This window comes from Aricia agestis, chromosome 5 (assembly GCF_905147365.1).
Source record: "Aricia agestis chromosome 5, ilAriAges1.1, whole genome shotgun sequence".
Lineage (NCBI taxonomy): Eukaryota > Metazoa > Arthropoda > Insecta > Lepidoptera > Lycaenidae > Aricia > Aricia agestis.
Window position 1 is genome coordinate 11,405,834 of NC_056410.1, and position 25,576 is coordinate 11,431,409.

Below are 25,576 nucleotides of genomic sequence, written 5' to 3' on the forward strand. Positions count from 1 at the left end.
ATTTGAGTAAGTATAGCTAAAATTTTTTGGTGTTAAGGGACTAGTGAATTATTTGAGTTAATTATATAATTATTATTTTGTAATAAGTGTCTGAATAATAGCTATGGACTATGGAGTATAAATAATAACATTCCGAATGTGGTTTACAGTTTAATAAAAGTTTCCTTGTTTAAAATTAAATGAGTAATAATTACCTACTCAACGAAATTTCGAAATTACTTAAACCATTAAATATTTAAATGCTTATTAAATGCTTATATTTTATCTTTGTAAGAAAACTGTAAATACCAAATGGATAACTACGTACAGTTAATGTTTGAGAATATGTGAGTTGTGACTTTCAAATTTTAAATCAATTTGTTGTAGCCTCACAGTATTATTAATTAAATCTACTCTATATTACAAGAACCAAAAATATTTATTGCGATAATGAATTAATAACTGAATGTGATAATGAAAAATGTTCTTCCAAAATTTTGCATGTGTGATGTGAGTGAAGGTATGCTTATCTTAAGACTTTTTATGTAGTAGTGAACACTGTACCGTAGTGAAACTACCAGGTTATAATAATTAGACACATACGTCCCTATGATTTGCCACTTTCATAAAAATATTGTTTCAAAGTTTGTAGTAGCTACAAGTTACTATACGGACTAAGACGCGATGTTAACAAATATGTATTTTTACAATCACTGTAAAGATGTAAAAATCAAATAAAAATAATGTTTTATAAGTTTTAATGTTAAATTACTTTTAATAATAATACTATAATGTAACGGAGTATTTTTTTAAAAAGGTATGGTAAGCGAAATCCGAAACTAGAAAATAGACAAAAAAAAAATAAGGGATGCGTGCTAAATTTAGATTTTTGATGGACCGATTTCCGTTGTCGGAAAACGAACCAACTCTTTTTGAAAAAAATCGACGGCCTTGCCCTTATGATAAATAATTATTCACAATGGAAACCTTATGCACAGTCCCAACTGCCAGTTGCCACCTTATTTAGAATAATTAGTGTAGATGTTTAGAATTAAAAAAATATATCTATCGGATCTGATGCGAATTCAGATGAATATTAGCAAGAAGTAATTGTTGCTAAAAAACTTAAAATGTAGGTATAGGTAAGTAGCTGATTAGAGAGTGATTAAATATTTTTAGATACTTGTATTGTTATACATGTTGTTATATAAAAAAGGATATGGACGGACAGCCCATAGACGACCCCAAATTATAATAAATAAATAAAAAAAAATATATACTTAGCAATTATAAAAGCGTGGAAATTATAATATTCCAACCTGTTCGTACTTATATTAATGTTTACTGTTATAGAAATCTCTGTTGTAACCAGTGAACACATAAAATAATAGAAAACTAATAATATTTTGTTTTAAAATAAACTTTAATGAATATAGATTTTTATAAAGGTCGCCCACAACTTTCAGGCTGCAAAAATGCGCAGTACCTACTAGGTATTCGATTTTTAGGTATTTTAGGTTGGCTATTAGCAAATAAGCAATTTAAGAAAACCTACTCTGTCCTCATTCCTCAACCTCTGATTGGTGTACTCGTTGAATACTAATGGATTTTCGATAAGATTGTTATTGTTGTAGAAAACTGTAATGGTTCCGTTGTAACTATAAGGAACCCTTAAAATAATACAAATCAAGTTTAAAACTAACTACTACTGTATGAGAAAAAAAAAGAAGCTTTTGTGCTATCATGTTTTATTTAATACTGAAAATATGTGCTGACTATGATTATTATAAGCTAGACAATAATAATATTATTATAATAAATCGAAAAATATTTTTAACTTATTGGTTAGCAAAGTTACTAATAAAATATAAGCCTCCATTTTTATTTCAGGCAAGTTAACTATTTATTAAAATTGTTTACTTAATTTTAATGTGCTCAAAATGCATACTATACCTATTAAGTTAAAAATGTTAATACTTGCCACAAGTATGCGTTTTTTTTGCGAATTTACACTGTTGAGTATTTTATACTAATGATTTTATAACGTTGTTTATTTTGATATTAAAAGAAACATTGTATTCTCGCAAAATTGTATTAAATAGACGAAGAAATAAACACCAGTTTTTACTTTTCCTATAAATCCTATATTGTATACATATTATATATCTTTAAGCTTATAAGTTGTAATAAACTTTTCATATGAATTGTCATTTAAAAATAGCTAAGTGCCTATGCAAGTTAATCAAATTTTATGCGTAGGTACTGGAAAAGAGTTTAAGCTGACAAAAATCCGCCTCTACTCTCCATCATTTCTTGGAGCTGATGATGCAGAACCGAGTTCTGGAAACAAAGGTTATAAATTATATTTATTGTTGTCTTTCCTTAGGCCTTGATTATACCTACCGAGTAGAGCTGTAGCGAGACGGTGCCGTCGGCCGAGGACCAGCTCTGGATTTATGTATATTATGGACTGCAGCGTTCTAGTATGGCGTCCTAGGGGCGGCGGCAGCGTCCTAGGATGGCGGCCGAGTTCGTACAATGGGGCGGTAAAATTAAAGTAGCCTATTGGCCTACTAGGGTGTCCCTTATGACAAAAAAAATCTCACCTCCGGGCGGAAAACGACCAACATTTCTTCCCGCTTCCCGACGTTGCCGTTTTCCGCCTCCGTCGATGAGAAAAATAGTACATTTCTTATTTACATGGGCAGTAAATAAGAAAGCCTCAGATCACATATTTGTTGACCTCGGCCAACAATTACAATATTATGTGATCTGAGACATTTTTTATTTTCCTGCCCTAGGTGCGTAATGTACTGTTTTTTTCGAATTTCAAAATGCATAGCTACACTCATAAAAAGTATAAATCCGGCCTTGCCGAATACATCCATATACTTAGTAAACATGCCCAGAGCATGGACTCTACTTGGTGGGTGTAATCAGGCCCACAGATGGTAGACTAACTACCAATGATATAATATGAAAAACTCAAAGTATAAGTAGAATATCATTGCTAACTACTAACTAGACGAAATCTAGTTCCATTTAATGACTACTGTCATAAAATAGAACTAGATTTCGTGGTAGTGAGTCTACACTCATACCTCACGCAACAGCTCTTCTTCTCTCTCGGCGGCCATTTTGAGCATTTCCTTCGACTTTTCCAGCAGCAGATCCTTATCTTGTAAACTTCGTTTTAAGTTTGTTATTTCAATTCGATAGGTTTCCAGTTGATAACGTATCTGAAAATAAAGTTTAGAAAAAAAACTGCTAAAGTATAATTATTCTGTGGTACAAAAATAACAATTACCTAGTGGAAGTAGCGTTACTAACAAGATTTTGATGTTCTTCATAGTGTAAGCTTTATTATAAAGATTTAAGAGTAAAAAATTGAATATAACCAGATATAATTTAGAATCAAAGTTTGGTGATTTTCTTACTTTATCTGGATGACTTCGACCGCCAATATTTTCTATTCGCCTGCTCGGTGTCACAGTTTTTTGTTCGGACTGTAACTTACTAACTAGTCCTGAAAAACATAAAATATAACCTAAGCCTATATATTCATAAAATATTATTCTAAATGTAGAGAAGTAGGTAAGCGATATAAAAGTATTTTTGTTAACGACAGAAAAATCCCGCGTTTTAAACACCGCCGCGCCGCACTGATAACTTATCTTTTCGAGTTCTCTATGATGTTCATTAATAATTATTTGATAGGTACTAATGGACCAACCGTGTTAAAAAAAATCTGTGGATTTTTTACTATGAATATACACTATATAGGTATACTAGTATGGTATAAAATATTTTCTCTCGTAACTAACCTCTTAACGTAAGTACAGTCTGTTCAAGGTCACTGATTCGTTGCTGATGCGTCGTGGTGGGAACACTCTCACAGGAGTTGAGCCGCAGGGTCAGCTGCATATTCTCTTCCTTCAGCGTGTCACAGTAACTGTACAAAAAAAGAACATAATATTATATACGGTCGAATTGAGAAACCTCCTTCTTTTTTGGAAGTCGGTTAAAATAGCCTTTTTTTCTCGTTGAAACTTAAAAATGCAATTAGGTATTATTATAGTCGATGCTTATAATAAAATCAATGGTGACTCGTGATAGGCCGCAATAAACAGCTGGGCGTAACAAAACTTAGTGATATCTAGTAGGTACTTAGTAGTTTAGGGTGGGGTGTTTCCATATATTGTGTCCCTCATATAGAATTCACCGTACATAAGAGTAGCAGGCTAAAAGTAAATATTACAATTTACAATAATAATTGAGACACAGACACATCCTTAAATTTTTAACACTTAATTTTGTTACATTGTGCATGACCCAAAATTATCAATAATATTATTGATTAAGTACTTATTTTCTTTAAGATAATATACTTACAGTTATACAGGGTGTGACAAAACTAAATGATAATACTTGAGGGTGTGTGCTGTGTATGAGTTTTTTAGAAATCGCTGTGAAAGTAGCAGCACTGAAAGAGTAACTTTTTTATTATCACTTAGTTTTGTTACACAAAAGTGAAAAAAAAAATGTTGTCTTTCAGCGCTGCTACTTTCACAGTGAACTCTATACAATGAATACACACCCTAAAATCTTATCACTTATTTTTGTTACACGCTGTATAGACATACTTTTTCCAATGTTTGAGTTCTGGTTCATGATCCTTCTTAGGAGTGACGGGGCTTCGGATCTGCGACTCTAACAGAGTGGACTCCAACTTGAGAACTTGTCCTTTGAGTGACGTTATTTCCGCTAAGGATTTTTCATATTCTAAAACTAATGGCTCGTTTCCCTGGAATAAGAACAAATTGTCTCGATGACATGACAAATATTCGCGCACAACTTTATAATCTCTTGGCGAAATCTGGCGTAAAAAGTTTGTTTAAATACAATCGGTATCTCCCAAAAAACTGATCGCTGATCTTCAATTAGAGTATTGTATGATAGCTAATCTCCCTCGAAACGTTACACTCATCTCAATTTATTTTAACCCTACCAAAAAACATCCAAAAATTGAACACTGCATCAACAAAAAAAAAACAAGCAATTTAAAAATTTGCGTGGTCTATATGACAGAAGATACGGACCTTTTCAGCAACTTCTAGCGCAACGATTCTCCGCTGTTGTGCCGCAATTCGCGACAGAAGGGCTTCTGTAGACGGCGTATTGCTAGCTTCACTGTAAGAAAATAGCTTTTCCACTTTCTCTTCTTCTTGTTTTTCTGTTATTTGTTTTTCTTCTAAAATGTTATAAATGAATATTATTGTTACCTAGTTATATGTATTTAAATCTTTTATCACTTTTTATGTAAGCTATAGGTACTTACGTCTCATTTCATTTAAACTTGTTAACAACATCCGTTTTTCCTTTTCCAACCTACTCACCGCTGACTTAGCTAAATTCAGACTGACTTCCAATTTCTTTATTTCCTGACATTTTTCCTCGTATTTTGTTTGCCATCTTTCCGAAGCTTGCTGCGCTCTAAGATATTAAAAAACCCTTAATTTAATTTAATCAATCAAAAAATAAATAAATAAAAATAAATATTAAATATTCGTATTTCCTACTTAATGGTCATTTATTATTTCGCAAATTTTAAACAAAAATATTTGTATTACCTCTTCCACTTATCCCAAATAGCGACACTCGAGTGAGCGTCCCGTCTGGCCGAGCCTAGCTGAGCCTGGAGTGATGCGATCTTGCCCTGAAGCGCCGCGCTTTCAGCAGTTGGCACCTTACTGCCATTCGTAGTGCTGTGAGAATAAGAATTATAATGAATATTATGAAAGTAGAAATATTTTGTTCTGAGTGAGCTCTGAAAATACTACTTCTAGATGAAATTTGACATATATAATAATTTATAATACAAATCATTATTAATGTAGAGCAGGGGTCACCAATTAGTTTTGCTCGAGATCCATTTTAAGAAATGAAATGACCTTCGCGGTCCACACTTTTTATTCGTTTTATACGAAATTATTTTAGACGGTAATAACGGAGATTTTATTGCTAGCTTGGACTGAAATCATGACAGCACCAAGCAAGCTATTGAGATTAAAACCTGGAGATGTTTATCAGTACGTTGAGACCGAAATTTATTTTTAACGAAGTTCATTTTCGAAAATGCTTGGTCCGCACACAATGGGTCAGCGCGGCGGTCCGGATGCGGACCGCGGTCCGCCATTTGGTGACCCCTGATGTAGAGTATACCAGCTATTGAATTTTCATTTAGTGGAAAGGTCTGTAGTTTAAAGTCAGTAGACAGAAAATTTGACTAAAATAATAGATAGAACTCACATACGAAAAACTTGATTTTTAAGATTCTGTGCGTCCAACCGTGCCCGTCTCTCTCTAGCAGCCAGGGCCTTGATCTGTCTCCTTAGCATTGCATTCTGTTTGTTTATCAACTGTTTTTCTTGACGCAGTCGCTCAATTAACGTTTCTTGCCTGCAAGATTTTTGCATAATTTAAAAATAATATTATCATCAGTGTGTACTTATTATAACGAGCATTCCATCATTCAAATGTATAGTACCAACACTGACCTCCATTATACAAGTGTATAATGGAGGTCAGTGAGAACCTATACAGGGTGCAATTAAACCTTCCTGCCAAATTTTTTCCAGGGCTTAGGTATCACTAGGAGAGTCCATTTAACCAAAAAAAAAATTGGGTGTTTTTTTTTTTTCTATGACATATTTTATCCTATTTAAAATCGTTGCAGAACAGTCACTCGCGGCGCGGGGGGATTAGAGGGGGTAACGCGGGGAGTGGCGCGCGCGCGGGGTCACATCACGCGCGGGTGACGCGTCGTGTCCATTAATTATAGCGTTTTTTAGGATAACTTTCGGAAGCTATTTCTCAACATTTTAGTACTGAGTGATTATAAAAGAAAAAATACGTGTACTTTTATTTTTAACAAGGATCAATATATCAAAATTTGGCAGGAAGGTTTAATTGCACCCTGTATAAAAATTAAAAATACATTTATTATAACATGCATTCGTGTAACGTGTAAAATATATGAAGCAACATAACGTGATGTACCCTGGTCGAAGTTAATTTGAGTTACAGTGCTTCCAAAATGGAAAATTTATGTATGTATGTATTTCCCGAGCGTCGGAAGACGTCGCTGCAAGCGCTGTTTTAAGCTTAACTTTAAGAAAAACAGAGCTTTGCAGCGACTAAGAGGCGCCTGACGTTGCTTGGAGCTTACCATGGTAACGCCGTGATGGCTTCCCGGTGAGCCACAGATTATAGAAGTAATAGCCGGACGGCGGACCGGCGACAGCGGACAGCCACCGGCTATATGATATTTATGAACAAGATGCAAAATGCAAGTGCATTGTTTGGGGCTCTTACGTTTCATAGATTCGGGTGTTTTTGTGATTACGATAATTTGCGAAGATTCCCATGCGCATTATTAATTTGGGAGTACTGTACATTATATTATCGATATTACAATAATTATAGTTTTACATACCAAATCATCGTAGAGCTACTGGGTACTTTAACATCGTCTTGACTATCATTTAAATCTGTAGACGACTCAAATTTGATTTCTAATTTATCTGAGCCTTGCTGGGAAATTCCATCGCTTATTTCGTCAACTTCCACTATTGCTGATAAATCAAAATTAGGATCGTGTAGCGAAAACATATTTTGCATGTTTGTGACTTGTGTCTAAAACAAATTTTAATAATTACTAAAAGTGCACTGTGCAATGTGCATTCTAAATATCGTCCCCGTAGAGCTGAAATTCACCAGATAGCTTTTTCATCATTTTGAGATACGAACGTTTAAAGTTTTAAAATTTTCAAAAAATTCCTGCAGATTTCTGTTAGGAGATATAAACTTTTTCTTTTTGCTATTGCTTGGATGGTGTACCAAAGTTACTTAAACAATAATTTTTAATGAACTTATACTTATATAATAAATATTCAATAAAAACTACTTTAGTTACTTTTCGCCCTCAACGTTTCTTTCATTAGTGAAATTATATTGCTTGTTAAGTGCATTTAGTGAGTTTTCGCATAAAAACTGAAGAAATAAAAAGGGTTATAAGTATGCTTAATTAATTTTCAACTAAATAAAAATTAATAATGCTCACTTAGTGAAAAGTTGTAATTTTCGTTTATTAATAAAAACAACACTTTAATCCTTATAAAATTCACAGCATGAAAACGAAACAAAATAATTATTTTTTCTATCATTCATAATCGGATACGGATATGGGGGACTGGCTGACGAGTAGTACCAGCCAACCCACTAAAAACATTTGCCAACAGCCATATAACGGAGAGTGTCCTGAAACTATCTAACACAAGAAGCCCACCTCGACTGGCTGGTCTACCACATAAGGGATAGGATTTCCAAAAAATAAGGGAACTTAGGCCAACTGAAGCATTTCCATCGGCACTGGGACTGGGTCAGCTGAGAAGGTTCCCATCTACACCCAAAACCCCTTTAGGCAAAGTCTTAGAACTTTTCAAAACCACGTCTCTGCTCTTTTGCTCTACCGAAATATGTATCCTGAGCCGAATGGAGGGTGGATCTTCCTCCCTGTTCCACTCTGCGGCCCTTTTCTGTGAAATTACGGATTCACAGCTGATGTCATGGCGCTGCATCGCACACCACAAGTCCTCCACAGCGCCACATTCGTGGCAGGCTGACGTAGGCTCCTGAATTGTTAATATTACGTACATGTACGTGCCGAAACATCTGGGTCCGGTGAGTAAGGCGGAGCCGGAAGGTAAGAGATTCTCTGAGCTTTGAGAACTGGACTCAGAGTCTGAGTCTCTGGTGGCATTAAGCTTCTCACTTCACCTTACAGGAGCGACTGCTCTCTTTTTCCGCACCTGCCAGAGCTGGTTCCATTGGAGGTTTTTCACCTTGTGACCTTATCTCTTATACGCAGGTGCAACTTGACGAAGAACCCGCAACACACCCACAGCGGGTCCCCCTTCCATACCTGAATGCTCCTCCTTCCATACCCGAATGCATCGAGTCGAGTTCCTCATGTCTGGGGATCGTGACCTCCCCCTTCTATGACCTTCCTTTATATGGTGTTACGCCAGCTATTTCTATCTTTGGCCACTCGAAAAGCGTTATAGACATTGAACTCAAGTGTGGTGCGGACTTGATCGGACCAACTCATGGGACAGCGGCCCCGCGGTCTTTTTCCTACAATCTTGCCAGTTATCATGAGTTTTTCAAGGTTGCCTCCTTTTTTCTGCCTATGTGTCCGAAATATTCTAAGACGTGTGATGTTTTTATATTTATTAGTTTAGCCAGAATGGATGCGTTGGTTCTGAAAGCAGTTCATGGAATTCAGAGCATTTTCCTCCAGCAACACATCTCGAAGGCGTCGATGCGTCTTCGGTCTACAGCAGCGGATCCTTAAAGACAGATGGAGAATATGAGTGTGTGGATAAGCTTTGTCTTTTTTGCATTTGTCTTTTCGGTCAGGTTTTTTGTGAAAATCTTCACAGGAGCTGTCGTTCGTAATAGTAAAGCCAAAGACGAATACGCTAACCACTTCCAATTTTACGCGCCAGTCACAGGTAGAGTGTTGCTTCTATCTATGACCATGATTTTGGTTTCCTCTCTATTAATAGAGAAGCCCAAGGTATTGATGATTTGCTCCATTCTCTGAAACAGTTCTTGCATCTCGACTTCATTACCAAGCCAAGAGAGTAGCGTCATCCTTAATGCTAGCTATCTACAATTGATTGCATTACATGTGTATACCTAAAGGTTTAGCTAAAAACACTAAAACTTTATAGGGAACCTTTTACGGATAAGACTTTTTGAGAAGGTGCCCAAAATTATCTTCTTAACTTTAGTTACTTAATTATATTTATAATTAAGGTAAGGGACAAATTTTAGTGAAGTTATAACAATTACATAATTTTATGTCTCAATTCTCAACGTAAAGGACATGTTGTGAGAATTGTACTAAGCTGAACGTTAACGTAAGAGACTGCCTTGTATTTTAGAAGCATTTACGCTATTTTTCTAACACGTTAAAATATTTACGTCCTTTAAATATTTTTTACTAAAAAAACCTGTCTAGACGTTCAAAAATGTGTACTGTAAGGGACATTTTTTAACGATAGAGGAATTTCAAGTATACCAAACGATAAAGCTCGAAATTCTGAATTAAATGATATTTATATAATTCATTTTCGCCAAAATACATTACGTTAATTAATATTTCCGGTGTCGAAATATGCATTTGAAGTAGCATACAATAGTCACTAAGTCTTGTTAGATGGACACATAATTCGCATTTGCAGTATTTATAAGAAGTATAAAACTCATTAAAATGGTTTAGTTGGAGAATTTTTACAATATATTTATGCAAAAAGTAACTAAATAAGAAATAGTGAATTTACCCATACCAAACACAAACGCTAAACGCGTAAATTAATAGATCGAAAATTCACTAAGTAGACTTAGTTAGTTTCATTTAACATTAATCAGTGCAAACATTTAGAGAGTTGTGACTAAATAAATGTAGTGAATTTTCGATTTACCTATGTTATTTGAAATATGATTTGTTCATAGGACGAAAAGTACCTAAATCAATTTAGTTACGTAAAATTGCGCTCCGTTAGTAGCTATAATTAATTATGTCCATTAAGAGTTTTTTCGCTATCGTAGTCGATCTAAAAACACGAAGTTAGTGAGTTTTTACATAAATTATCTCCGAAACTACGCATCGTATCGATAAACTGGTAACACAGAAAAATTGAAAAAAAAATCACATATCTCAATGGCATCCTTAACTCAATTTTGGCCATTTTGCTATCTTTTAGCTCTACGGGGACGATATGCTCCATACTAGATATTACGTTACTACCTTGAGGTTCTTAATAGTAAACCGAAGTTGCTCTATTTGATTATCTTTTTCAGTCATCTGCTTGTAATGTATTGTTTTCTGTTCGGAAAGTTTATTCCTTAATTCGACTTGTTCCCTTTGTGTTTCGCTTAGTTGCGTTATCCAATGTTGATTTTCCGATTTATAAGATTCCATCTACAAAAGTGAGATTTTAATATTAAAGTATGTAGATTAGTCTAAAAATATATAAAAAAAGAAAAAACCTTACCTCTCGGTTGCGCATATCCTTAGATTGTGCACTGAGTTGTTCTATTTTGTTAAGTCTTTCTGTTGCCAAATTTTTCCAACGACTTATTTCATCTTTGCATATATTTCTAAAAATCAATACATACACCTTTTATAATTGCCCTTCTACAATTTTGTACAAATGTAATATTTATGAAATTAATCAGAAGACTTAATAATAAGTAATTGCTTAGTAATAAATAATAAGAAAACCTAATTTTGAATTATAAATACATACAATTCTGAGACATTTTCTTCCAAGGTCCTTTCCAAATTAAAACACTTGTCTTCTAAATCAACGATTTTAGAAGCGTATTTAGTAGACGTTTCTTTAAGATGATTTTCACTGGAAACTGCCTGTTCAATTGTTTCACTTCTAAAATTCAGACATGATTTATTAGGCTGCGTCAAAACAAACATTCCTAAGATAAGAATATCATGGTCAACATGTTTACAGTTCACTACATGCGTTCGGTACTTACATAAATTAATAAAATAATAATAACTTGGAATGGTATACTTACTGGTCTATTTTGGCCTGTAGATCAATTAATTTAGCTTGAAGTTCTTTTGTACTTTTTCTAAAATTGTCCTTTTCAGAATTTAAAAGTTCTTTATATTCAGTCAATATTGTATTTTTATCAGCATCAATTTTTTTAAGACTCTCAACAAGTATTTCATTGTCTTTAGTACTTACGTATGTATTTTGTTGCTGCCATAATTGTTTTTTATTGTGATCATCTAGCTGTTTCCTTAAACTTTGTATAATTGATTGCAGATCTTTGTTGGTTTTGTCTTTTTGCTTACAGCTGTCGTTTAATAATTTTACTTTTGAATCGAATTCTATGTTTTGCCGTTTCAGCAAATTTATTTCCTCTAGCCGTTGTTGACATACATTTTTACAGTCCAAAAGATGCTTTTCGATTTGTTTATTTTCTGATGTTATATTATTTAAGGTCATCGTTAACTCGAGAATTTTTTTACCATCAGTTTGTACTTCTTTTTTTTCACCATCAGTTTGCACTTCTTTTGCACTTATTTCAATATTTTTTTGAACTTCTACGTCAACTTTATTTCTCTTATCCATAATTTTCTTTACCTGGTTATCATCCTGCAGTAAAAGTTCCTGGTTTTTGCTATTTTTTATTTGAGAATGGAAAGCATTATTTCTTTTTTCGTTCAAAACGGTGTATGTTTCATTTCCTAAAAAAAGAATGAACGTTTTGGCTTAGTTGGCAACCACGCTTCTATATTATAATTTTAAAAAATATATTTTATTTATTAATATGTATATTGTAGATCCAAGATATTATGAATATGATGATATCATATATTCACTCTGAAGAGTTTTTGTTATCGTAGAAATACCTCTACACTACCTTCACTTTTTTCGTCATCAGAATGAACATCTTCTAAAAATAATTGTTGCTGCCCATTTCCATTCAAGTTATTGCTTTTTTTATCCCAGTGTGATGGTTGATTTAGTAAATGAAAGTTCTTCTCAAGATCATAATATTTTTCCATTAACTTTCTGTGTGAACTTTCAAATGTTTTTAGCTTGTCTTTATAATATTCCAACTCTGAGGATTGAATATTTTCCTGCAAAAAGCAATGTAATAATGTTCTCATAATATGAAAGTATTATTTAATATATATCAAAATAATTAATTACCTACACTTATAACATTTTTCAATAAATGAGGACAATTTTCAGCTTCGTCTAAGCATGAATTCTGAAAGAGTGCTATGATTTGTTTATAAGCATTGTTTTTTCTTATAAAATCAGATCGAATATCATCTATTTCATTTAGTTTTTCATTAACTTCATACTTTTTATGATAAATGTCTTCCAAGGAGCTTATAAAATTTTCGACTGATAGTAACGGTATGGATCCATTATATTGCTCTCGCAGTAGATTTATAACTTCGTGTAATGTCCTATAAAGTCATAATACATATTTTAATATTAAATACATTTTAAAATTTACAAGTATCGTAAAATTTTTACCTTATTTTATTTTCATACTTAATAATATTGTGTTCTGAAAGTTTTTGGTAGTTCAAAAGTTGTTGTTTTAAGTCGATACGTACTTCTCTTTCCTTGCTTAGGTTTGAGTTCAGAATATCAATAGCTTGAATTCTTTCTGAAGTTTGTATTCGAGACGAAAGAATTTCTTCACTAAGCCTGGTAAATAACCATGATTTTGTTTTTTTTTTGGATTTAAGTTTATAAAGTATTTTGTTATTATAATGCTAAGATAACACTCCATAATAAGTAACACTATAAATAACTAATATTATAATTTATGAAGTTTCAACGATCGACGATAGTAAGGAATCACCATTACCTTGCGATGATTATATTGCTATTTCCATTAGATTGAAGATCGAGTATTTGATGTCTCAGCATATTTATTTCTATTTCATTATTGACATGATTTTGCTCCTTAGCGCGCAACTGCAATTATCTCCAAAATGTTATTAAAGTAATGGTCAATAAAAATGTTAATGTATTTATTCATTGTTATTTTGTTTAATATATCATAATGCTACAGCTGTGTACCTGTGCAAGTGCTACATCCAACTGGGTACTCAAGTGATGACTTTTTTCATTTGCTAGTTTATTATTTTCTTCTAGAATTTTTATTTCATTTTTTAGCATAATAACTTCGGAGTCTGGTTGGCTAAATTGTAATTTATCACTGCAATCATATCAATGAAATTAGGCTATTAGATTCAAAAATTTAAAAATATCAAATCATTGCAATGAAGTTGTCGAATTACAGTAATTTTGCTTCATTGTCTTGTATTTTTGCAAGTTTGTCTTTTAGATCATCGATTTCTTTGGATTTTTTGTCTAGCTCGGACAGAATCTGTCTCATTTGTGTTTGAACAATAGTCTGTTCTATGGAGACTAGCTTTTTATTTATAGTCTCATTCATGTCCCCATCTGAAAATAGTAAACAAAAATGTATACAGAATATTATACTATATAATTATTAATTTTGAATGATATAATTTTTCAAATAATTTCAGTAAACGCTTACTTTCGATATTTGTGTTTCCATGTAAGCGGCTAATAAGGTTTAGTCTATCACAGTCTAGCCTTTTAGTTAAATCAACAGACTCAATATATTTGAAGGCATTATTATCCAAAATTTGTCGATACTTTAGGATATGATCATTCAAGTAACTGTTTTGACGCATGAATACATTTACAGGGATTGTATTTCGTATTTTGTCGGTTAAATGAATAACAGTTGTCAATAAATTGAAATTTTTTAGTTCATATTCAGACGTCTGTAAAATAGCTCGTTTTTTGAATTCTAAAAACTCTTCTTTAAGATTTTTATTTACGGTTCTCAAATTTGTATACATTTCTTCTAAATATAAACATTTTCTTTCTAAGGAAGATTGACTCACTGTATTTATTAAACCAGGTGAATGATTACTTGATTGATCTTCATCATATTCTTGTATTTTCTGTTTAAGACTTTCTATTTGAGTAATATACTGTTCTTCTTGTAGGGACCACTTGTTCTTATTACTCATAAAATTAACAGTCATAAGATTAAATTCATCATGTAATTGAGTAAACTTGTTTTGGAAATATTGAAGGCTCTGCTTCAGTTGGCTCTCAAATAATATATTTGATTTTATTATAAAATTGTCTAAATTTTCTTTGTCTGTTACATCTATATCCAGTAGCTCATTGGGCGGTAACCATGATCCTTGGTCACAAAACTTTAGTTCACTTTCATTAACAGCTCTATCTTTAGACTGTTTTACTATTTTATCTTCTGATTTCAATTCTTCCAACTGCTTTTGAAGCTCTAAAGATTTATTTGTTTCGTCGTTTAATTTACTGATAATTTCATACGTTTCTTTTCTGTAACAAAAAGAATATGTAATATTTCTTTAAGCTTCTCCTTTTTGTGATTTTTAATCATAACGGTACAAACCTGGACTCATGCAAAGCAGTTAGTAAAGCATCTCTGCTGCCTATTGCCGTTCTTAGTTCAATAATAGTTTTCATATGGGGTGAAAACCAACCAGACAATCGACGCGCTTCCATTGATTGTAACAAAGCATCTAGGCTTGGGCATTGCACGGCTAATATTCCAGAAGTACTTGAACCTATTTTTAAAAGTAAGATTATTTTTATTTATAATGCATTATATTTATTCAAAACCAACGTTACAAGTTACTTACTATTCTCTTTGAGGAAGTTTAAAATTTCCGTTAAACCATTTCTTAAGCCCTCATTTTCTTCTAATAAACTTTCTCGGGACAACCTGCAAGAATATTATTTTAAAAAATATACGTAAAAATACTTGATCAAAACTAATAAAAATTAAAGTTTTCTTCATACTAACATCTGCTCTGTAGAATTACTTTCTGTATTAATTTCACGTTCACCTCTATTTTTGGTATCAATACCTGATTCCTTCATAAATAAGTGCATTGTTTTTATTTCATCGTTCTTTTCTTTGATCTCCATTTCTAGAGTTATCACTTTATTTTCACATTCTTCTAAGGTTTTTTCTAATGTATTTACTTTATGCCTCATTTCCTCATGTTTTTGTAAAATACCATAAGTAGGAACCTTTTTATTAACAGGTATATTTAATTTTTCTCTGAAATCAGTGTAATGATGTGTACAAAATTTGTGATATATCTTCGTTATCGTAATAATTTTATATGGTATAGAGTCAAAATATTTTAATAAATATATGAAACTTACCGCATATATTCATTTTCAAGTTGTAAATTATCGATTATTTGATTTAAATTATTAACTTCACTAACTAAGGATTTAATGCCTTGATCTTTGATTTTTAATTCTCGTTTCTTACTTTTTATACCTTTAATGAGCGAATTTATTCCCTCATCTGTTTGCAACAGTTGTAATTGCGACGTGATTTCAGCTATCTATAAAATGTATTAAAAGTAATTGAATGATGCACCTATTTATCAAACAGACACATGTAGCCTAGGTTGTAAAGTTGCTCTAGTATTTGATGATACTTGCAATATATTTCACGGATAAGTAACATAATAATATTATTGTAAGTTCTTAATTGGACCTAGTTCTGCAGAAAGCAGCCATATGAGGTAAAGTACGAACGGAGTTATAAGCGTTTTTCTGCCGATAACTGAAGGGCAACACCCTTCAGTTATTTATTACTTTTCTGTATGTTTTATACTTGAGAATAATTATTAGGAATAGTATAGCGGTTTATATCCTATCCATTAATTCGTATCGTTTAGAATAATAATAATAATAGCGTTTCTGACGTGGCTGTTTTATGCGGAATAGCTTATTTCATCGAAATTACAATAAAGAATAAACCAGCCACATAAGTTGTCTGTGTTCTGCATTAATTCAAAATGGAATAACAGTATGTAAAAGACAGACAAGAAAATGAACAAAATCTTTTATTATTGTTTTACTTCATAATAACATTTACATACCTTTATGATTTCAAGTAAAATAATATTTGTGATTTGTAAGAAAACTAAAAAATCGGCCAAGTGCGAATCGGACTCGCGCACGAAGGGTTCCGTACCGGTATAGAGTGAAAGTAGACAAAAAAATGTGTTTTTTATATGGGAGCCCCCCTTAAATATTTACTTTATTTAATTTTATCTTTAATTATTAATTAACAAATATAATTAAGGATTTTGTGAGAATTTCAGGTGCCTAACTGTTACCATTATTGATTAGGTACGAGCAAAAAAGGCCAAAAAATCACGTTTCTTGTATGGGGCTCCCATAAATATATAATCCCTTAAATATTAACTTTATTTTATTTTTAATATATTTTGTTGTTATAGCGGCAACAGATATAGGTACACAATCTGTGAAAATTTCAGTAGTCTAGCTATAGCGATTCTTGAGTTACAACTTACAGCCTTGACATTGCAAATCAAACAAAGTCTTATCAATTTACTACTACTACTTACAGCCTTGACATTGCAAATCAAACAAAAACAAAAAACTTTTCCGCTCTCACTATTCTTCTTCTAAATTGAAATCCACCTCAGCGTTAAGCCCGTCAATATCATCATCAATAATTATTATCTCATCATCTCTACTCGTCAAATTATCATAGAAGTGTCTAGCATCCTCCGGAATCAGATGTTTTATAGATATAATTTTGGCTCCGCCATCGGCTTTCCATTGGGCCATAATTTAGACAGCTTACTCTTAAAATTATCTTCTTCTGGATTATTACAGTCTTGACGTCTTTTAGATGTTTTGCGAGTAATATCCAGACAGTCATAATCTGCTTGATCAAAGTCAGACTTCATATAAATATGATATTGATCTGTCTTTGTTACTTTTAATTCTCTTGTCTTCAGCCAATTAACTTTGTTATTACTTGTCGTTTTCTTCCGATTTACTATTATCTTTTCGAGAGCGTTAACGGAGAAAAAATCGTCACTTTGCAACTTGCCAAATAAGTTATAAAAATTCGATTTAGATTCGCCGCCTGCGCTTCGTTGTAATAAAATATAATAATAACAATAATGTTGTCGCGAGTATCCAAAATCACAGGAATCTAAAGACGTAAACTAGTAAACAAGTTAGTAGAGGGGAGGGTGCTATTTTTGAAGTCCAGTACCCAAAGGGTAAAAACGGGACCCTATTACTAAAACTTCGATGTCTGTCCGTCTGTCTGTCTGTGTGTCTCCAGGCTGTAACTCAAGAACCGCTATAGCTAGACTTCTAAAATTTTCACAGATTGTGGTTATCTGTTGCCGCTATAACAACAAATACTAAAACTAAAATTAAATATTTAAGGGGGGCTCCCATACAACAAACGTGATTTTTTTGCTATTTTTTGCTCGATATCAGTAACGGCAATACATAGGCACTTGAAATTTTCACAAAAAACTCAGTTTTATTTGTACTTTAATAATTTACAATAATATTTAAATAAATGAAATAATCAAGGGGGCACACATACAAAAAACACAATTTTCATCCTATTTTTATTGTGGTACGGAACCCTTCGTGCGCGAGTCCAACTCGCACTTGGCCGATTTTATTTTATTTAAGCGGTGGGTTCAGAAACTGCAGCCATTTTAAAGTTTTGAAAAAGAAAATATAATCAGAAAATTGCATATTTAGGTAAATTATAAATATAGGTATTTTAGACAACAAGGGCTAAATCATTAAGTTTAGAGCAAAATAAAATATCTGCGAAGCTTAGTTAAGAAAATATGAAGATTTATTTTTTTTGTATTTTAAAATGTCCCTACAGGCTTAAATAACCTTTAAATCGTCAGTGCTTTATATGGAAGTTTATATGGGGTATACTAAACACCCCCTATCTTAATCTGACAGATCCGAACACATTTCAATATTTAAAAAAAAAATTGTTTACCCAGCCACCACATGAGAAATCTGATTTCTATACCATGATAACTAGACACATGTCGGAAGCCTATGCAAGCTTAATCTGACACGCTCGAGCTACTCCCAAAATCCCCTCTTCCCCTCCTCAACTAAAGTAGAAGTAAGTAAAACGTAAACAAACAAGAAAAATTAAACGACCACGCTCAGAGACGTAATAGGTTAATTTTAAAATTAAAAGTTTAAGTCAAGTTTAAAAATCGTCCTTATTCGCATAACCGTAAATGTCATAAAATAATCTTAAGTGTTTCAGAGTAGGGGTTACGGCAGCACGGCGTATAAAATAGTATACATATTATATTGATTAAGATTAAAATTTGATAAAAACAGCCTGGATGACGTTAGAAAAAGCCAAGTATGGATTCGTTACAAATAAACAATTTACAGAAAACAGCCAACGTACACTGGCTGTTTTTTACGAAACTCCATCCTCGATACCTCCTAACATTTTTAAATTTGGACAAAACAGCCATAAAGCAGGCTGACTTATGCAATATAGGTAAGGCAGTTTGCTTCAAAATAGGCTGCATTTTGCACCATGATGACTGTTTTTTTACAAAATGTTTTTGTTAAATGGCTGCATTTGACGGTTCATATCTTCGCCGTAAGAAGAGATATCGAAATGGCTGTTTTTGCAAAAAATCCGGCATGTCGAATTTAGTATGGCTGTATTAATAAGTCGATTTTCGAAAAAGTGCCACTTGGCTGCTTTCTGCATAACTAGGTCCAATTTGAAAAATCTTTATTTATTACAGAAAAAGGTTTTTTTTCATTCTAGGGCCCTAAGCTGCATACTTGAAGTACAGTGTTCTACTTCAGTTGATTAGGTTTTATAATTAAAATTTGAGTAACACAAAAATAGAAAATACCTCTTGTTCCCGAATAGACACCATTTCTTCAGCACCATGTAGAGCTGCTGTAAGTTCTTTATTTTTTTTGTTTAGACTACTGATAATATTTCTTTCTTTGCCATCGTCACTTTCGTTTCTCTTTTCAGATTCTATTTTAAAGGGCCTATCCTGCTTTGTAAATTTTAAATGTTTGATTTCAGTTTTTAATTTTTTGATTAAATTGGCAGAATGTAAAATTTCTTCTGAGGCTTCAAGTAATTTTTCTTGCAGCTCCCGTACTTTAGCATCTTCTTTGACGAGTTGTCTCTAAACCGAAGATAAAATAATGTATAATTAAATTACACAATTTTAAACCACCATAATTATTAAACTTAAAGAATTGTAATTCTTACTTTAGGAGATGTAGTAACATGTGATGCTTGACGTAGACTTTCTTGTAATTCAATGTTTCTGTCAGCCAAGTGTTGAATTTCATTTTTATGCACTTTCAATAAATTCTAAAACAGAAAAAGATAACAAAAAGAAATAAAACCTAGCATGAATAAACTCTACTCTGCATTTTTAAGTCACTCAATATTTACCTTGTATTGTTGAATTTTAGTCTTGTAATCCTCTTCAATTTTTTCGCACTTACTGTCGAAGTCAATATTATCTGTTTTGAGATTTTCTATCTCTCCTTCGAGTTCAGTTTTATCTTTTTCTAAAGAACCAATTACATCTACAAATAGTAACAATGAAAGTTGAAGACAGATCCAATATGCCACAGAATATTATATTTGTGAGTGTACCTTACCTTTTAACTGGTCATTTTCTCTGTTCTTAGAAAGTAGCTGTTCAGTTATGTTAGTAATTATTACAGTCGATTCTTTTAATTTATCTCTGAGAACTGCCAGTTTCTCTTTTAACTGAGAATTCTCTTCCTCAAGTACCTAAAAATATTTATTGCGATTTGCGATTAATATGCTAAAATCTCAATGATAATATAAATATTTATGTACATATTATTATTGCAATCTTACTGATATATCTGTCATCAACTTCTTTATATGTTTGTTTCTTTTAAGAACATCGGATTCTAGTTGCGCGATGGTATTCATCTCTGATAGAGTATTACGGCTGGATTCACTATCAACGTCTGCTTTTTCCAAAGAATCTTGAAGCTTGCTCCTCCTTTGTTCTAATTCAGTGATCTCGTTAGCTAATTGTTCTATAACCTCTTTATTGTTTTTAATTATTTCTTTTTGTCGTGAAATTTTTTCGTCAACATCATCAGAACTTTTATCAGGCGAATCTAAAGATTATGAGAGTATTGTACTTATATTAAATTCTTGAAACGAGAATGCAGATATACTAATTTTTAAGTAGCTGTAGTTAATACTTTTTTAATTCGCACAGATGATTATCATTCATGTATCAATGTATGTATCTATCCAAATAACCATAAGAAACTCAAAAGTTAAGAGAGGAAAATTAAAATTAGCAAAAGATAATAAAGTATTAAGGTAGCTATATTAGAATTACCTGTAACTATTTTTTTCTTTTTAGATTTAGCTTTTTTACTTTTAATTTCTAACTTCCCTAATAATCCATTTACCTGAAAGTTTCAAAAGAAATGTTACTTATGTTATTAAGTGCCTAACACATAAACCCAGCCATCTTATATTCAAGACGTGTTTTTTTTTATTACATTATTTATTTACCTGTTCAGTTTTGTATTTTAAAATATCTTGGGCAAGCCTAAAGAGAGCTTTTAAGTCAGAAAAGTTAAGATCTATATCGTCTGACTCCATCCAAGCCAAACTCTCACATATTTTATCCTTATCAATATCCCTTACTTCGTTTTGTGTTAAACTCAATATTTCTCGCCAGTCACTTTCCATTTTAACACAATTATAAGATAAAAAATATTGTTTTAAGTTAAAAATTTAATAAAATTAAAACTTTACTGATGTGTTGCAGAGTGCGCGTTGCATTAATTTGTTATTGGTTTGTTATTTATTGGTTGCTAAGCAACGTCTAGCATGACGTTGTTAATGGTCCTCGATATAGACGATATGCCACAACAAAGGCATCTATTACATGGTAGGTTTTGCTGTCAGTTTTACCACAGTAATTGCTGTTCTGATGGATAACCTACCGTGTAAGAGCGTGACAGTCGGTTGCGAGAAGTTGATTGACGAAAATCTGGATATCTTGATTTTTGCTTCATGCAAACATCAGTCACGAATTTGAGTGAGTGTTGTCACATCTGAAAAAATTGAGTGACCGTCTAATACCATTCGTCAGTCCATCAGTCACTATCAGTCAAACATAATTCATGATTGACGCATGACTCGCATGAGCGTGTAATGTATGCCAAAGAGAATAATATAGTTTCATATGTGATAATATTATGTCAACAATTATTATATAGGTAACTCATAATGTTAATATACCTAGCGGAATAGAGAAACCATAAAGTTAATATACCTAGCGGAATAGAGCAACAATCTCGAGCTGTCAAACGTAACCGAAATTGCTTTTCATCTGTGTGAAAAATATGTGTACGTATACACTTACACAAGCATGATTGAACATGAATTCTATGAGATTAAATTGTCAACGTGCGGCACGTGCCGACTGGACGTCAAAAAAAGAATGCTGCTGTTATGTATCACGCGTCTCATTTTACCACGCAGTGTTACTGATAGTGACATCTCGCTTGCTCGGGCCTTTGTTTCTCTATTCCGCTAGGTATATTAACTTTATCAGAGAAACAAAGGCCTGAGCAAGAAAGATATCACTATCAGTAACACTGCGTGGTAAGAAGAGACGTGTGATATATGACAGCTTTTTTTGACGTCCAGTCGTCACGTGCGTGCGGCACTTTACGTTGACAATTTAATCTCATAGAAATCATGTTCAATCATGCTTGTGTAAGTGTTTACGTACACATATTTTTACACACAGATGAAACCAATTTCGGTTACGTTTGACAGCTCGAGATTGTTGCTCTATTCCGCTAGGTATATTAACTTTATGATATAACTATAATCCTTTAGCTTTGTCCACATTTTGTGCCTTTTTCTGTTCGTCAAGGGCATGCGTTAAATCCCCGCGTTCAATTTAGCGTTAAAATCGATCAAAGCGCTCTAAATGCCTCCTATTTTGAACGTTTTGATCATTTTTAACGCTAAATGGAACGCGAGGATAGTCAAGCGCTACGTTTTATACATTGACATAAGAAACTATAGTTAACTATAGGCAGACCTAAAATCTAAATACCATAATACGGTTAACCGTATTATGGTATTTAGATTTTAGGTCTGCCATAATGCCCAAAGGTTTTTTTTTTTTTTATGAAATAAGGGGGCAAACGAGCAAACGGGTCACCTGATGGAAAGCAACATCCGCCGCCCATGGACACTCGCAGCATCAGAAGAGCTGCAGGTGCGTTGCCGGCCTTTTAAGAGCGAATAGGGTAATAGGGGAGGGTAGGGATGGGAAGGGAAGGGAATTGGGGATGATAGGGAAGGGAATTGGGCCTCCGGTAAACTCACTCACTCGGCGAAACACAGAGCAAGCGCTGTTTCACGCCGGTTTTCTGTGAGAACGTGGTATTTCTCCGGTCGAGCCGGCCCATTCGTGCCGAAGCATGGCTCTCCCACGTCATAAGTATTAGTTATAGCTCGACCGGAGAGATACCACGTCCTCACAGAAAACCGACGACGGATTCATTATAGGTAGGTACCTATAATGAATCCGTCGTCGTCTACGCAGACTGCACACTGCACAGATTGTCTTCCTCCCGCACGCGCACCCTCGCCTTGGTGACGCCCACTATCGTAATATTTTAATTTCGCCATAACTTCTAAACCAAACGTCCAATTTTAATCATTCAAAGACCAAATATTATCTACATAAAATTTACTTAATGATGAAATAATTTATTTTGATAAGGATTATTAGCATGAGTAAAATAAATGCGTTTAAATGTAGTCCAAAAAAAATCAAGATTTTTAAATAAAACAATGGTTGTTGTGCCTCACTTGACATATATAGGTATAGAGTGTCGCGGACATTTTTGTAGATAATTATAAGATCTTTATTTACTTAGAACATTGTATGGTTCTATCTTTTATAGTTTAGGCAGCGTACACAAAATAAGTAAATTTTCTGGTTGTTTCTGAAAAACTAAAATATCTTACGGAACCCTATATTTTCCAAAATAAAAAGTAGCCTATGTTACTCGTAAATAATGTAGCTTTCGAATGGTGAAAGAATTTTTAAAATCGGTCCAGTAGTTTTTGAGCCTATTCATTACAATTAAACAAACAAACAAACAAACAAAGTTTACCTCTTTATAATATTAGTATAGATATAGATTTATATTATTATGTACGAATCAACCCCTTTCATTTGTTCACCTACGATATAATTAACGAATAATAGAAAAGGACAGTAAATAAAACGCAAAGATTATGAAAGATTATATTATTTGACGTGATGATTAAACAATAGGTAGAGTTATGTTCACAATTTCGAAGTGTCAACAAGAAATAAAACGATCGTGCCGATAAAATAAATTAACAAAATAAATCAACAACAGATACAAACGAGAAAATTTCAAATAAAGTTAAATTAAAATAGGGCGAGAGACGCTGAATAAATAAACGGTTGGAAAAGATAACCATTAGGTAGATTTTATAAAAGGTTTTAGGATAAAATTTGGGATTTAAAGGGGGATTATAGGATTAGGTACATCGATTCATGACTAGACATTACAGAGTCACTGGCGTATAACATAGACGATTTCATACTTAAAGTATTCCATAATAGCTGTTACATTACATACAATGATATAAAATATACTTAATTATTTCGAATGAAGCATATAAACAGTATTGTCAAACGTTTCCAAAAAGTTACTCGCCCTAAAGTCTGAGTATTGACGTGTAAACATCGTGTATAATAATATTATATCTACATTAATAGGGGCTGGCCACTGACCTCCATTAAACAAGTACGCTGGACTTAATAGGCACAAAAACCAGCAGTCATTTCAAAGGGTATCCCTTTGAAATGACTGCTGGTTTTTGTGCCTATTTGAAGCGGAATCAACACCCCCAATGCGGGGGAAAAGAACTAAATTTGACGTAAAAATGACGTTTGAAAGACGCTATATTGACGCTAATAGCAGTAGTGGGAGTACTTGGAAGTTGGAACTAATACTAGTTTCTACAACAAATAGCGATTAAGCGTCATTTGCAAGTTACGTCAGATTTAGTTCTCTTCCCTCTCGTTCGGGGCGCTGATTCTGCTTCAAATAGGCACAAAAAGCAGGTGGGTATCATAAATCCAGCGTACTTGTATAATGGAGGTCAGTGGGGCTGGCGCACACTTGGGACAAAATTATCACTGAATACCACCACTCGTATTTCGATTATCGACCTTAGGTTAGGCAGATAGAGTTTTTATTTTGAATCATATAAGTAGACAGTGACAATTTTTAACCGGTGTGACTCAGCCCGAAAGGTAATGGTCAATCCACAAAATGCCGAAACTTTGTTACATTACACCCAACAATCCAAAGTTTGACTTTTGCTAGTATATTATGTACTCACGAACACAATTTTGTTAAAATACAATAAAAAGTGATTGTTGCTGTTGAATTATTGACCATTTCCCGAAAACGATTCGACTGAAGTCCCGTTTTCGAGGTTTTTCAATAGGTATTATCTATACAAAAGCTTTGCGGATTGGTCAACCGTTTCAGCCAATCGGAAGTGTTGTTAAATAGATAAACTCCCGTCAAAACCCTCTAAAACCGGTCAGTCAAATCGTCAAGTAACAAAGTTAGTAAAGTAACAAAAGTTAGTAAACACACAATGGCTACACACTTTTAAAATGTCACATTTAAGAGGTGAGCCGCTCTCCCGGCACATTAATAAATAACTACATCTACTAAACAAGTTTACATGTAAATAAGTATTTTTATTTTTTACACAATTATACAACATTTGTTATTCAATAAAATATTCTTTGGGCGCGTAGATTAACTTTGGAAAATTGTTTCTTATTGGTATAATATTTTGTATTGCGTAAAAATAATAATTGTTAGCGAAAGCGTGAACGGTTCTTATTCAATTTCTCAACTCTAATAATTAGAAATAATGCAGCAAAAATGCAGGTTTTAAATATTAC

General features: G+C 33.0%; 1 protein-coding gene across 1 annotated transcript; it reads right to left on the reverse strand.

Moving 5' to 3' along the window:
- Positions 1–2,183: 2,183 nt before the first annotated feature.
- On the reverse strand, positions 2,184–21,273 carry LOC121727107 (centrosomal protein of 290 kDa). The gene is made up of 32 exons (XM_042114786.1): positions 21,094–21,273; positions 20,915–20,987; positions 20,413–20,684; positions 20,187–20,322; positions 19,975–20,111; positions 19,786–19,890; positions 19,412–19,699; positions 15,864–16,051; positions 15,496–15,756; positions 15,332–15,414; positions 15,082–15,256; positions 14,167–15,008; positions 13,904–14,069; positions 13,683–13,821; positions 13,468–13,577; positions 13,128–13,304; positions 12,796–13,057; positions 12,499–12,718; positions 11,644–12,322; positions 11,358–11,495; positions 11,103–11,208; positions 10,856–11,029; positions 7,475–7,674; positions 6,289–6,438; positions 5,610–5,744; positions 5,318–5,472; positions 5,079–5,230; positions 4,623–4,783; positions 3,804–3,931; positions 3,417–3,505; positions 3,081–3,218; positions 2,184–2,319 (listed from the first exon to the last, which is right to left on the reverse strand). Exons 1-32 carry the CDS (start codon positions 21,271–21,273, stop codon positions 2,254–2,256), a joined length of 6,285 nt encoding a protein of 2,094 aa, XP_041970720.1. The 3' UTR covers positions 2,184–2,253.
- Positions 21,274–25,576: the final 4,303 nt, after the last annotated feature.

Excerpts from the sequence above, each read along its gene's own strand:
- LOC121727107 (XM_042114786.1), bottom strand. The coding sequence starts at position 21,273 with ATGGAAAGTGACTGGCGAGAAATATTGAGTTTAACACAAAACGAAGTA. Across the intron at positions 15,009-15,081 it reads ACTGCTTTGCATGAGTCCAG|AAAAGAAACGTATGAAATTA; the intron begins GTTTGTACCGTT and ends TTTTTGTTACAG. Across the intron at positions 11,209-11,357 it reads GAAGAAAATGTCTCAGAATT|AAATATATGCAAAGATGAAA; the intron begins GTATGTATTTAT and ends ATTGATTTTTAG.